General features: G+C 43.4%; 1 protein-coding gene and 1 non-coding gene across 2 annotated transcripts in view; one reads left to right on the plus strand and one right to left on the minus strand.

Moving 5' to 3' along the window:
- Positions 1 to 532: 532 nt before the first annotated feature.
- Positions 533 to 13,336, plus strand: part of LOC123992373 (bromodomain-containing protein 8-like) — a 37,290-nt gene continuing 24,486 nt past the window's right edge. The window contains exon 1 of the mRNA XM_046293517.1: positions 533 to 645. Within this exon, the coding sequence (XP_046149473.1) occupies positions 534 to 645 (112 nt within the window). The 5' untranslated portion in view covers position 533. The remainder of the gene's footprint in view (positions 646 to 13,336) is intronic.
- trnaa-agc lies at positions 1,520 to 1,592 on the minus strand. The gene has a single exon. It is a non-coding gene; the product is annotated as a tRNA-Ala (tRNA).

Raw genomic sequence — 13,336 nt, forward strand, 5'->3', positions numbered from 1 at the left:
CTAACAATGTAAAAAATATATATATATCATTGAGTTAAAAAAGACAAACATGGTCTCTTTTTTGTTTTCTTGAGTAAGACAGCTCCAAAATGCAGGTGTTTAAGCCTAGCTCAGTGCTTTATGTGGTGGTGGGACAAGTCAGCAGAAAATCGGAGCATTGCACCGTGATTGGCTTAGTGTTCTGTCACTCATGGAGAAACTACATCACCCGTCCTTAGTAAAGGTAGACATAAAAAATTCAAGCCCTTTAGGTCCTGCCATAGATTTACATTAGAAGTGCCCCTCCAAGAAGGCTCAATGTCATTGGCCACAGATATAAAATGATGTCAAATCACGTTATACAGTGGGGAGAACAAGTATTTGATACACTGCCGATTTTGCAGGTTTTCCTACTTACAATGCATGTGGATGTCTGTCATTTTTATCATAGGTACACTTCAACTGTGAGAGACGGAATCTAAAACAAAAATCCATAAAATCACATTGTATGATTTTTAAGTAATTCATTTGCTGGGCCAATTGTGCGCCGCCCTATGGGACTCCCAACCACAGCCAGATATGACACAGCTTGGATACAAACCAAGGACCGCAGTGCCTTAGACCACTGTGCCACTCGGGAGCTCATTGCTGTGATTATTCCTATAGGTGAGTTGATCTGATCATGATTCATGAGTAATGTTGGCCACCAATATGGAAAGTCCATATTGATATCAGTTTCATACTTTTTTTAAAATTTGATATCGATATCATATCGGAATATAAAAACATGTGTAGGCGTACTTGCTGTTTACCCCTTTTGTTTCAGTGTCATTCATTTTAAAATGCGTTTCATCTTCCTAATAAGCCACCATAACATTGTTGTTGTGTTTTCCTTATCAGAAACCGTATTTCGCTTGTCGTCATTTTGATGAGAGATCAAATTTAGCACACAAAAAGCTAGCTAGATCGCAGCTGTATGGATAAACCAAATATCCTTTCAGCAGTCACATTATAGATACACACGGTGAGGCAGGGCTTAACGTGACCATGCCCCGGAAGAGGACACATCCGTAGGATACTCCCGTTACTCCTATGATAAATGTCCTACTTTACTCATAACCCGACACAACGGCTGTTTTTTTTATCATACATTTGACATGCTTCCATGTCGTCTTAATCAACAAACTACATAATACCTAAAAACATTTTACATACTGTACTTTAGGATGATTTGGACATGATGGGCGAAAAAGGTCACAAAAGTCCAGTGGTGTAAAGTAGTGTATACTTTGACTTTTGATACTTAAGTACATTTTAGCAATTCCATGTACTTTTAATAGTTAAGTATATTTCAAACCAAATACTTTTAGACTTTTACTCAAGTAGTATTTTTACTTGAGTCATTTTCTATTAGGGTATCTTTACTTTTACTCAAGTTTGACAATTGAGTACTTTTTTCAACACTGCAAAAGTTACAAAAATAGAACTGCAGCAACATCCATTTCTAACATAACACACATTTCACATGCAATTCAAAGAATGGAGGATGCGGGCATCGATCCCGCTACCTCTCGCATGCTAAGCGAGCGCTCTACCATTTGAGCTAATCCCCCTGTGTTAAGGAGAGGGTATGTGATTTCTTGGTATGCCATCGTCAGCACCTGTACAACATTGAAATGATTCCGGCGGAAGTTTAGTGGCGAGGCCCTGTCCACAAAATAAAAAAATGGCGAGTGGAGTCGGGAGTGAGTATTATTTGTTATTGTTTGCTTGCTTGCAAATGCAGCTACAACGTACACATACATTTCAAATGTAATCAACAATATGTTTGCAGCTAGCTGGCTTTATACGTTATATTTGTCTAGTTAGCCTTCCTGGATTTTGTTAGCGCCGGGCAAGCTAGCTAGCTAAATTCCTAGCCGAATATGGTAAACAACAAAAACAAATATTGGGTTAGATTACCTAGCTAGCTAAGTGGTGATGTTATGCTTTTCTATTTTGCTAGATTGGACCTTTCTTTGCATTGACAAGATTGTAGCTTGCTGTTTAGCTAACTAGTTAGGTCAGAGCTCAAATCTAGGCTAAGGTTGGTTCCCCCATCACCCCTGCGCAGCGACCTGTCAAATCCAGGGATGCAAACTAGTCACATTTCGGCGAAATTCACCGTTTTGAATACAAAATAGGTGACTTACGTGATTCGTGTAGATCCGACGAGAAACGTTTTTTTTTGGGGGGGGGGGGGTTGGATCACTACTGGCTGTAAATGCACGAGTGATGCGCGTTTGTAGCTATACTGGATGTATCCAAGGCTCAGCCAGTCGTTCACATAACAACAGAATGCAGCGCAGCACGCGGCTGAAGAGAGAAGAGACAGCATCCGCGCGCGCTCTTCTGTCAAGGCAGCTTGCCAGTTACAGCAGCTTGTCCCCTGAACGATAACGAAGCGGTAACGTTAAGCTTGACCACGGAGAAGGTGATGAAGCGTACTTCATGAGTTGTAACTGACAAACTACTGGCATTTTGGAAAGTTTGAGGTGAGGGAGAAAGTGTGGTGGAACAACTATTAGCGTTGTATCTTGCTAGCTGGATCGAATTCTCCATTAGCTAGCCATAAAAATGTTTAGCAACATTATCCAATTTATCTGATCAAATAATTTAGTTTATGGTGTGAAAATGTGCTGGCCAAAAGTCGGACAGCTAAACGTTAGCTAGCTAACTTTACAACATCAGATTAACTAACATTAGTAACCTAACCAATTCGCTATAGTGTGAACTGGTATACGACTCCTTGCTGTTCCTCAAGTTTGATTTGTGTCTATAGTGGCCACTATACTAGAGCAAATATAGAATGCCAGTTTGTTTCATTCTGATTCTACTTTAAGATGTTTTTTTCCCCCCATGTGCAATATTTATGTGTGTGGTCACAAGCGTTCTATTATGAAGGCTGTCATGGCTAACTGCAATATTAGTGTATTGTTTTTTTCTTAAGACTTGAGTGTCATTTGCAGTAAAGTCTAGGCAACAAATAATATTGGATTGCTTCCTTTACATTTTTAGCTCTGAGTTAGGTTCACATGAACCACTTTTTATTTTACACACAGACTGATCATGAAGATCATATTCTTTGTTGTTTAATTAGTTAAAACCTCCATTTCCAACCTCCATGTTTCAATGCAAAAAAAAGTAACCTTTTTGGGCCCTCAGCATGTGAAACCAAACACTATAAAGGTGTGTTGTAATTTAACCTTTACTTTCACAAATACACACTTACTGTTTTAGTTTTAGAAAAAAAAATAGCTAATATGAAATATCACGTTCCCTCCGTCTGTTTCTGTAAAACTGTAACGGGACATATGGCAGTGTGTGAAACCAAACACTATAAAGGTGTGTTGTAATTTAACCTTTTGGTTTTAGAAAAAAAATAGCTAATATGAAATATACGTTCCTTATGTTTCCAAAACCGTACGGCAAGCGATGCGTGTTTATTTTATTTATTTAACAAGTCAGTTAAGAACAAATTCTTATTTTCAATGACAGCCTAGGAACAGTGGGTTAACTTCCTTGTTCAGGGGCAGAACAACAAATTTTTACCTTGTCAGCTCGAAGATTCCATCTTGTAACCTTTCTGTAACTAGTCCAACGCTTTTTCCCCCATTTTATTTTGTTACAAGGTGGGATTTAAATGGATTTCAATTGCCATTTTTCGTCAATGATCTGCACAAAATACTTTGTCAAAGTGGAAGAAAAATTCTAACATTTTGTTAAATATTTATGGAAAATAAAGCACTAATAAACTCAGCAAAAAAGAAACGTCCCTTTTTCAGGACCCTGTCTTTCAAAGATAATTCGTAAAAATCCATCCCCAGAAAACTTCACAGATCTTCATTATAAAGGGTTTAAACACAGTTTCCCATGCTTGTTCAATGGACCATAAACAATTAATGAACATGCACCTATGAAACGGTCGCGAAGGTCGTTATGAAAAAACAACACCTGCTCAGGATCGGTAAATCTGAACATCACACCTGCGGAACAGGTACAGGATGGCAACAACAACTGCCTGAGTTACACCAGGAATGCACAATCCCTCCATCAGTTTTCAGACTGTCCGCAATAGGCTGAGAGAGGCTGGACTGAGGGCTTGTAGGCCTGTTGCAAGGCAGGTCCTCACCAGACATCACAAAAAAATCAAGAGCACAAAAAGTGCTCTTCACTGACAAGTCGCGGTTTTGTCTCACCAGTGATGGTCGGAGTCGCGTTTATCGTTGAATGAATGAGTGTCACACCAAGGCCTGTACTCTGGAGGGAGATCGATTTGGAGGTGGAGGGTCCATCATGGTCTGGGGCGGTGTGTCACAGCATCATCGGACTGGGCTTGTTGTCATTGCAGGCAATCTCAACACTGTGCGTTACAGGGAAGACATCCTCCTCCCTCATGTGGTACCCTTCCTGCAGGCTCATCCTTATATGGCCCTCCTGCATGACAATGCCACCAGCCAAACTGCTCGTTCTGTGTCTGATTTCCTGCAAGACAGGAATGTCAGTGTTCTGCCATGGCCAGTGAAGATCCGGGATCGCAATCCCATTGAGCACGTCTGGGGCCTGTTGGATCGGAGGGTGAGGGCTAGAGCCATTCCACCCAGAAATGTCCGGGAACTCGCAGGTGCCTTGGTGGAAGAGTGGGGTAACATCTCACAGCAAGAACTGGCAAATCTGGTGCAGTCCATGAGGAGTAGATGCACTGCCGTACTGACTGTTCAAATTGATTTATATAGCCCTTCGTACATCAGCTGATATCTCAAAGTGCTGTACAGAAACCAAGCCTAAAACCCCAAACAGCAAGCAATGCAGGTGTAGAAGCACGGTGGCTAGGAAAAACTCCCTAGAAAGGCCAAAACCTAGGAAGAAACCTAGAGAGGAACCAGGCTATGTGGGGTGGCCAGTCCTCTTCTGGCTGTCCCGGGTGGAGATTATAACAGAACATGGCCAAGATGTTCAAATGTTCATAAATGACCAGCATGGTCAAATAATAATAATCACAGGCAGAACAGTTGAAATTGGAGCAACAGCACAGCCGGGTGAACTGGGAACAGCAAGGAGTCATCATGTTAGGGAATCCTGAGGCATGGTCCTAGGGCTCAGGTCCTCAGAGAGAGAGAAAGAAAGAGAGAATTAGAGAGAGCATACTTAAATTCACACAGGACACCGGATAGGACAGGAGAAGTACTCCAGATATAACAAACTGACCCTAGCCACCCGACACATGAACTACTGCAGCATAAATACTGGAGACTGAGACAAGAGGGGTCAGGAGACACTGTGGCTCCATCCGATGACACCCCCGGACAGGGCCAAACTGGAAGGAAATTTTGACCCCCCTTTGTTCAGGGACACACTATTCCATTTCTGTTAGTCACATTTTTGTGGAACTTGTTCAGTTTATGTCTCAGTTGTTGAATTCTGTTATGTTCATACAAATATTTACACATGTTAAGTTTGCAGACAATAAACGCAGTTGACAGTGAGAGGACGTTTATTTTTTTGCTGAGTTTATATCTTGATTACATAAATATTCAACCCCCTGAGTCAATACATGTTACAATCACCATTTGCCAGCGATTACAGCTGTGAACCTTTCTGGGTAAGTCTCTAAGACCGTTGCGGAAAATGGATTGTACAATATTTGCACATTATTCTTTAAAAAACTCTTCTAGCTCCGTCAAATTTGTTGTTGATCACTGATCACAGCCATTTTTAAGTCTTGCCATAGATTGTCAAGCAGATTTAAGTCACAACTGTAACTGGGCCACTCAGGAACATTCAATGTTGTCATGGTAAGCAACTCCTGTGTATATAGGCCGTCATTGAAAATAATAGTTTGTTCTTAATTGACTTGCCTAGTTAAAATAAGGTCAAATAAAAATATTTTTTAAATATCTCCAGTGACGAAGATTATGTTGCATCCCTACACGATCTCCAGACCACTTAAAGTTAAATCATAGGGACATTTTTTATATTACCCACTGATAGAACATTTGTTTTACCTTTATTTAACCAGGCAAGTCAGTTAAGAACAAATTCTTATTTTCAATGACGGCCTGGGAACAGTGGGTTTAACTGCCTGTTCAGGGGCAGAACAACAGATTTGTACCTTGTCAGCTCGGGGGTTTGAATTTGCAACCTTCCAGTTACTAGTCCAACGCTCTAACCACTAAGCTACCCTGCCGCCCCATACAGTGCCATCAGAAATTATTCACACCCCCTTGACTTTTTCCACATTGTTGTGTGAAAGCCTGAATTTAAAAAGGATTCAAATCTATTTTTATTTGTCACATGCGCCAAATACAACAGGTGTAGACCTTACAGTGAAATGTCTACTTAAGCCCTTATCTAACAATGCTTTAAGAAGTAAAGGGAAAAAATGTGTTAAGTAAAAATGAGAAAAAGTAACAAACAGCAGTGGTAACAGTAGCGAGGCTATATACAGGGTGTACCAGTAGAGTCAATGTGGAGGCTATATACAGGGTGTACCAGTAGAGTCAATGTGGAGGCTATATACAGGGTGTACCAGTAGAGTCAATGTGGAGGCAGTGTACCAGTAGAGTAATGTGTACCAGGTGGAGGCTATATACAGGGTGTAGAGTCCAGTAGACCAGTCAATGTGGAGGCTATATACAGGGTGTACCAGTAGAGTCAATGTGGAGGCTATATACAGGGTGTACCAGTAGAGTCAATGTGGAGGCGATGTACAGGGTGTACCAGTAGAGTCAATGTGGAGGCGATGTACAGGGTGTACCAGTAGAGTCAATGTGGAGGCTATATACAGGGTGTACCAGTAGAGTCAATGTGGAGGCGATGTACAGGGTGTACCAGTAGAGTCAATGTGGAGGCTAGGGTGTACCAGTAGAGTCAATGTGGAGGCTATCAATGTGGAGGCTATATACAGGGTGTACCAGTAGAGTCAATGTGGAGGCTATATACAGGGTGTACCAGTAGAGTCAATGTGGAGGCTATATACAGGGTGTACCAGTAGAGTCAATGTGGAGGCAGTAGAGTCAATGTGGAGGCTATATACAGGGTGTACCAGTAGAGTCAATGTGGAGGCGATGTACAGGGTGTACCAGTAGAGTCAATGGGAGGCTATACAGTAGAGTCAATGTGGAGGCTATATACAGGGTGTACCAGTAGAGTCAATGTGGGGTGTAGGCAATATATACAGGGTGTACCAGTAGAGTCAATGTGGAGGCTATATACAGGGTGTACCAGTAGAGTCAATGTGGAGGCTATATACAGGGTGTACCAGTAGAGTCAATGTGGAGGCGATGTACAGGGTGTACCAGTAGAGTCAATGTGGAGGCTATATACAGGGTGTACCAGTAGAGTCAATGTGGAGGCTATATCAATGTGGAGGCAGGGTGTACCAGTAGAGTCAATGTGGAGGCTATATACAGGGTGTACAGGAGTCAATGTGGAGGCCAGGGTGTAGAGAGTCAATGTGGAGGCTATATACAGGGTGTACCAGTAGAGTCAATGTGGAGGCTATATACAGGGTGTACCAGTAGAGTCAATGTGGAGGCTAGAGTCAATGTGGAGGCAGGGTGTACCAGTAGAGTCAATGTGGAGGCGATGTACAGGGTGTACCAGTAGAGTCAATGTGGAGGCTATATACAGGGTGTACCAGTAGAGTAAATGTGGAGGCGATGTACAGGGTGTACCAGTAGAGTCAATGTGGAGGCTATATACAGGGTGTACCAGTAGAGTCAATGTGGAGGCGATGTACAGGGTGTGTAGAGTCACCAGGGTGTACCAGTAGAGTCAATGTGGAGGCGATGTACAGGGTGTACCAGTAGAGTCAATGTGGAGGCGATATACAGTACAGGGTGTACCAGGAGGCTATATACAGGGTGTACCAGTAGAGTCAATGTGGAGGCTATATGTACCAGTAGAGTCAATGTGGAGGCTATATACAGGGTGTACCAGTAGAGTCAATGTGGAGGCTATATACAGGGTGTACCAGTAGAGTCAATGTGGAGGCTATATACAGGGTGTACCAGTAGAGTCAATGTGGAGGCTATGTGTACCAGTAGAGTCAATGTGGAGGCTATGTACAGGGTGTACCAGTAGAGTCAATGTGGAGGCGATGTACAGGGTGTACCAGTAGAGTCAATGTGGAGGCGATGTACAGGGTGTACCAGTAGAGTCAATGTGGAGGCTATATACAGGGTGTACCAGTAGAGTCAATGTGGAGGCTATGTACAGGGTGTACCAGTAGAGTCAATGTGGAGGCGATGTACAGGGTGTACCAGTAGAGTCAATGTGGAGGCGATGTACAGGGTGTAGCAGTAGAGTCAATGTGGAGGCGATGTACAGGGTGTACCAGTAGAGTCAATGTGGAGGCTATATACAGGGTGTACCAGTAGAGTCAATGTGGAGGCTATATACAGGGTGTACCAGTAGAGTCAATGTGGAGGCTATATACAGGGTGTACCAGTAGAGTCAATGTGGAGGCTATATACAGGGTGTACCAGTAGAGTCAATGTGGAGGCTATATACAGGGTGTACCAGTAGAGTCAATGTGGAGGCTATATACAGGGTGTACCAGTAGAGTCAATGTGCTGGGGCACCGGTAGTCAGGGTAATTGAGGTAATATGTACATGTAGGTAGAGTTAAAGTGACTATGCATGGATTATAAACAGAGTAGCAGCAGTGTAAAAGAGGGGTCTGGGTAGCCCTTTGATTAGCTGTTCAGGAGTCTTATGGCTTGGCAGTAGAAGCTGTTAAGAAGCCTTTTGGACCTCGACTTGGTGCTCCGGTACCACTTGCCGTGTGGTAGCAGAGAGAACAGTTTATGACTAGAGGGGCTGGAGTCTTCGACCATTTTTAGGGCCTTCCTCTGACACTGCCTGGTATAGGAGGTCCTGGATGGCAGGAAGCTTGGCCCCAGTGAATTACTGGGCCGTACGCACTACCCTCTGTAGTGCCTTGCAGTCGGAGGCCAAGCAGTTGCCACACCAGGCAGTGATGCAACCAGTCAGGATGGTGCAGTTGTAGAACCTTTTGAGGACCTGAGGACCAATTCCAAATCTGTTCAGTCTTGAGGGGGTATAGGCTTTGCAGTGTCCTCTTCACAACTGTCTTAGTGTGTTTGAACCATGATAGTTTGTTGGTGATATGGACACCCTAGAACTTGAAGCTCTCAAACTGTTCTGCTACAGCCCGTCGATGAGAATTGGAGAATGCTCGGTCCTCCTTTTCCTGTTGTCCACAATCATCTCCTTTGTCTTGATCACGTTGCGGGAGAGGTTTTTGTCCTGGCACCACATGGCCAGGTCTCTGACCACCTCCCTATGAGCTGTCTCATCGTTGTCGGTGGTCAGGCCAACCACTGTAGTCTTCGGGCAAACTTGATGATGGTGTTGGGGTTGTGCATGGCCATGCAGTCATGAGCGAACAGGGAGTACAGGAGGGGACTGAGCATGCACCCGAGGGGCCCCCATGCTGAGGATCAGCGTGGCAGATGTGTTGTTCCCTACCCTTACCACCTGGGGGCTGCCCGTCAGGAAGTCCAGGATCCAGTTGTAGAGGGAGGTATTTAGTCCCAGGGTCTTTAGCGTAGTGATGAACTTTGAGGGCACTATGGTGTTGAACGCTTAGCTGTAGTCAATGAATAGCATTCTCACATAGGTGTTCCTTTTGTCCAGTTGGGAAGGGGCAGTGTGGAGTGCAATAGAGATTGCGTCATCTGTGGATCTGTGGGGTCGGTATGCAAATTGGAGTGGGTCTAGTGTTTCTGGGATAATGTTGTTGATGTGAGCCATGACCAGCCTTTCAAAGCACTTCATGGCTACAGACGTGAGTGCTACGGGTCGGTAGTGATTAAGGTAGGTTACCTTAGTATTCTTGGGCACAGGGACTATGGTGGTCTGCTTGAAACATGTTGCTATTACAGACTCAGTCAGGGACAGGTTGAAAATGTTAGTGAAGACAGTTGCCAGTTGGTCAGCGCATGCTTAGAGTACTAGTCCTGGTAATCCGCCTGGCCCTGCAGCCTTGTGAATGTTGACCTGTTTACAGGTCTTACATCGGCTACGGAGAGGTTGATCACACAGTCGTCCGGAACAGCTGATGCTCTAATGCATGTTTCAGTGTTACTTGCCAAGAAGCGAGCATAGAAATAATTTAGCTCGCCTGGTAGGTTCGTGTCACTGGACAGCTCGTGGCAGTGCTTCCCTCTGTAGTCTGTAATAGTTTGCCAGCCCTGCCACATCCAACGAGCGTCACAGCCAGTGTAGTACGATTCAATCTTAGTCCTGTATTGATGCTTTGCCTGTTTGATAGTTAAATATAGATTTTGGGTCGCCGGTTTACAAATAATATCCAATATTGTCAAAGTGGAATTATGTTTTAAAAAATATTTACAAATTAATAAAAAATTAAAAGCTGAAACGTCTTCAGTCAACAAGTATTCGACCCCTTTGTTATGGCCAGCCTAAAGTTCAGGAGTAATAATTTGCTTAACAAGTCACATGGACTTACTCTGTGTGCAATAATAATGTTATAACATGATTTTTGAATGACTACCTCATCCTTAATTACACTTTGGTTGGTGTATCAATACAAAGATGCATGTGTCCTTCCTAACCTAGTTGCAGGAGAGGAAGGAAACCGCTCAGGGATTTCACCATGAGGCCAATGGTACTTAAGAGAGTTTAATGGCTGTGATAGGATAAAACTGAGGATGGACCAACAACAAAAGTACGTAATGTTACAATTCCAAAGCTATACGATACCACAGAGAACACGTTAATTATCACACACCTTGGATAATATTTGCAATGTTGTACTTCTTGTTTGCCAAACTCTCCCCTGTAACTATTCCCCAGGTCGTTGCTGTAAATGAGAAACTGGTAAAATAACGGATAAATAAAATCATCCACAATACTAACCTAAATGACAGAGTGAAAAGGAGGAAGCCTTTACAGAATAAAAATATTCCAAAACATGCATCCTGTTTGCAAAAAGGTACTAAAATAAAAATGCAACAATTTGGCAAAGAAATACATTTTATGTCCTGAAAAGAAAGCGTTATGTTTGGGGCAAATACAACACAACACGCCACTGAGTACCACTCTTAATATTTTCAAGCATGGTGGTGTCTGCATTATGTTATGGGTATGCTTGTCATCAGCAAGGACTAGGGAGCGATTAAAAATAATAATAATAATAAATTGAATAGCGCTAAGCACAGGCAAAATCCTAGAGGAAAACATTTATTCAGTCTGCTTTCCAGTAGACAATGGGGGGAAAATTCCCCTTTCAGCAGGACAGTAACCTCTGTCCTGCTGAAAGCGGTTTCTAAACTAACCGTCATGCAATCCCTTCTCAAAGTCGGGGTACCTGCCTATTTTCCTCAAAAGTACGTAGTGTTACAATTCCAAAGCTATACGATACTACAGAGAACACGTTAATTATCACACATCTTGGAAAATATTTGCAATATTGTACTTCTTGTTTGCGAAATTCATGCCAAGGTTCCGTTTTTGAGCAGGTGCCCGATTGATTCCCATTCACTACTTGAAGGAGAGCTCTCCTTGTCCCAGAATGCAAAGCTTGGCCAATTGACGATGCACTGTCAACGTACACAATGGCCATTAATACGATTCAAATAGTTTCCCATCTCAACGGTATCTCTGTGTGAAAGAAAAGTGCCCTGGGCAGATACGAACTGCAAGTTGAACTCATGTGAGAGAGACTCTTACATTTATATCACAGTTTGTTTAGCCGATTGCTAGCTAGCTACTTCACGTGCTGGTATTGTTGTGTGTAGCTATGTTTTCTAGCTACCTAACTAGCTAGCCAGCCCAGAGAGACAGCATTGTGTTGTGGGTTTTGTAGTAGACTTGAGCTGCAACAGATTTCCCAAGAAGATTTTCACATTTCTTATAATGACAACGTGAAACATTTGTTCACAAAAATAGTTATCACATATTTTTTATTTTATTTTTTATTTCACCTTTATTTAACCAGGTAGGCTAGTTGAGAACAAGTTCTCATTTGCACCTGCGACCTGGCCAAGATAAAGCATAGCAGTGTGAACAGACAACACAGAGTTACACATGGAGTAAACAATTAACAAGTCAATAACACAGTAGAGAAAAAAAGGGGGAGTCTTTATACAATGTGTGCAAAAGGCATGAGGAGGTAGGCGAATAATTACAATTTTGCAGATTAACACTGGAGTGATAAATGATCAGATGGTCATGTACAGGTAGAGATATTGGTGTGCAAAAGAGCAGAAAAGTAAATAAATAAATAAATAAAAACAGTATGGGGATGAGGTAGGGAATCGCCCGCAGCAAGAGCAACATCATTGATATATACAGAGAAAGGAGTCGGCCCGAGAATTGAACCCTGTGGCACCCCCATAGAGACTGCCAGAGGACCGGACAGCATGCCCTCCGATTTGACACACTGAACTCTGTCTGCAAAGTAATTGGTGAACCAGGCAAGGCAGTCATCCGAAAAACCGAGGCTACTGAGTCTGCCGATAAGAATATGGTGATTGACAGAGTCGAAAGCCTTGGCACGGTCGATGAAGACGGCTGCACAGTACTGTCTTTTATCGATGGCGGTTATGGTATCGTTTAGTACCTTGAGTGTGGCTGAGGTGCACCCGTGACCGGCTCGGAAACCAGATTGCACAGCGGAGAAGGTACGGTGGGATCCGAGATGGTCAGTGACCTGTTTGTTGACTTGGCTTTCGAAGACCTTAGATAGGCAGGGCAGGATGGATATAGGTCTGTAACAGTTTGGGTCCAGGGTGTCTGCCCTTTGAAGAGGGGGATGACTGCGGCAGCTTTCCAATCCTTGGGGATCTCAGACGATATGAAAGAGAGGTTGAACAGGCTGGTAATAGGGGTTGCGACAATGGCGGCAGATAGTTTCAGAAATAGAGGGTCCAGATTGTCAAGCCCAGCTGATTTCTACGGGTCCAGGTTTTGCAGCTCTTTCAGAACATCTGCTATCTGGATTTGGGTAAAGGAAAACCTGGAGAGGCTTGGGCGAGGAGCTGCGGGGGGGGCGGAGCTGTTGGCCGAGGTTGGAGTAGCCAGGCGGAAGGCATGGCCAGCCGTTGAGAAATGCTTATTTAAGTTTTCGATAATCATGGATTTATCGGGGGTGACCGTGTTACCTAGCCTCAGTGCAGTGGGCAGCTGGGAGGAGGTGCTCTTGTTCTCCATGGACTTCACAGTGTCCCAGAACTTTTTGGAGTTGGAGCTACAGGATGCAAACTTCTGCCTGAAGAAGCTGGCCTTAGCTTTCCTGACTGACTGCGTGTATTAGTTCCTGACTTCC

The sequence above is a fragment of the Oncorhynchus gorbuscha genome, linkage group LG13 (genome assembly GCF_021184085.1).
Source record: "Oncorhynchus gorbuscha isolate QuinsamMale2020 ecotype Even-year linkage group LG13, OgorEven_v1.0, whole genome shotgun sequence".
Taxonomy (NCBI): domain Eukaryota; kingdom Metazoa; phylum Chordata; class Actinopteri; order Salmoniformes; family Salmonidae; genus Oncorhynchus; species Oncorhynchus gorbuscha.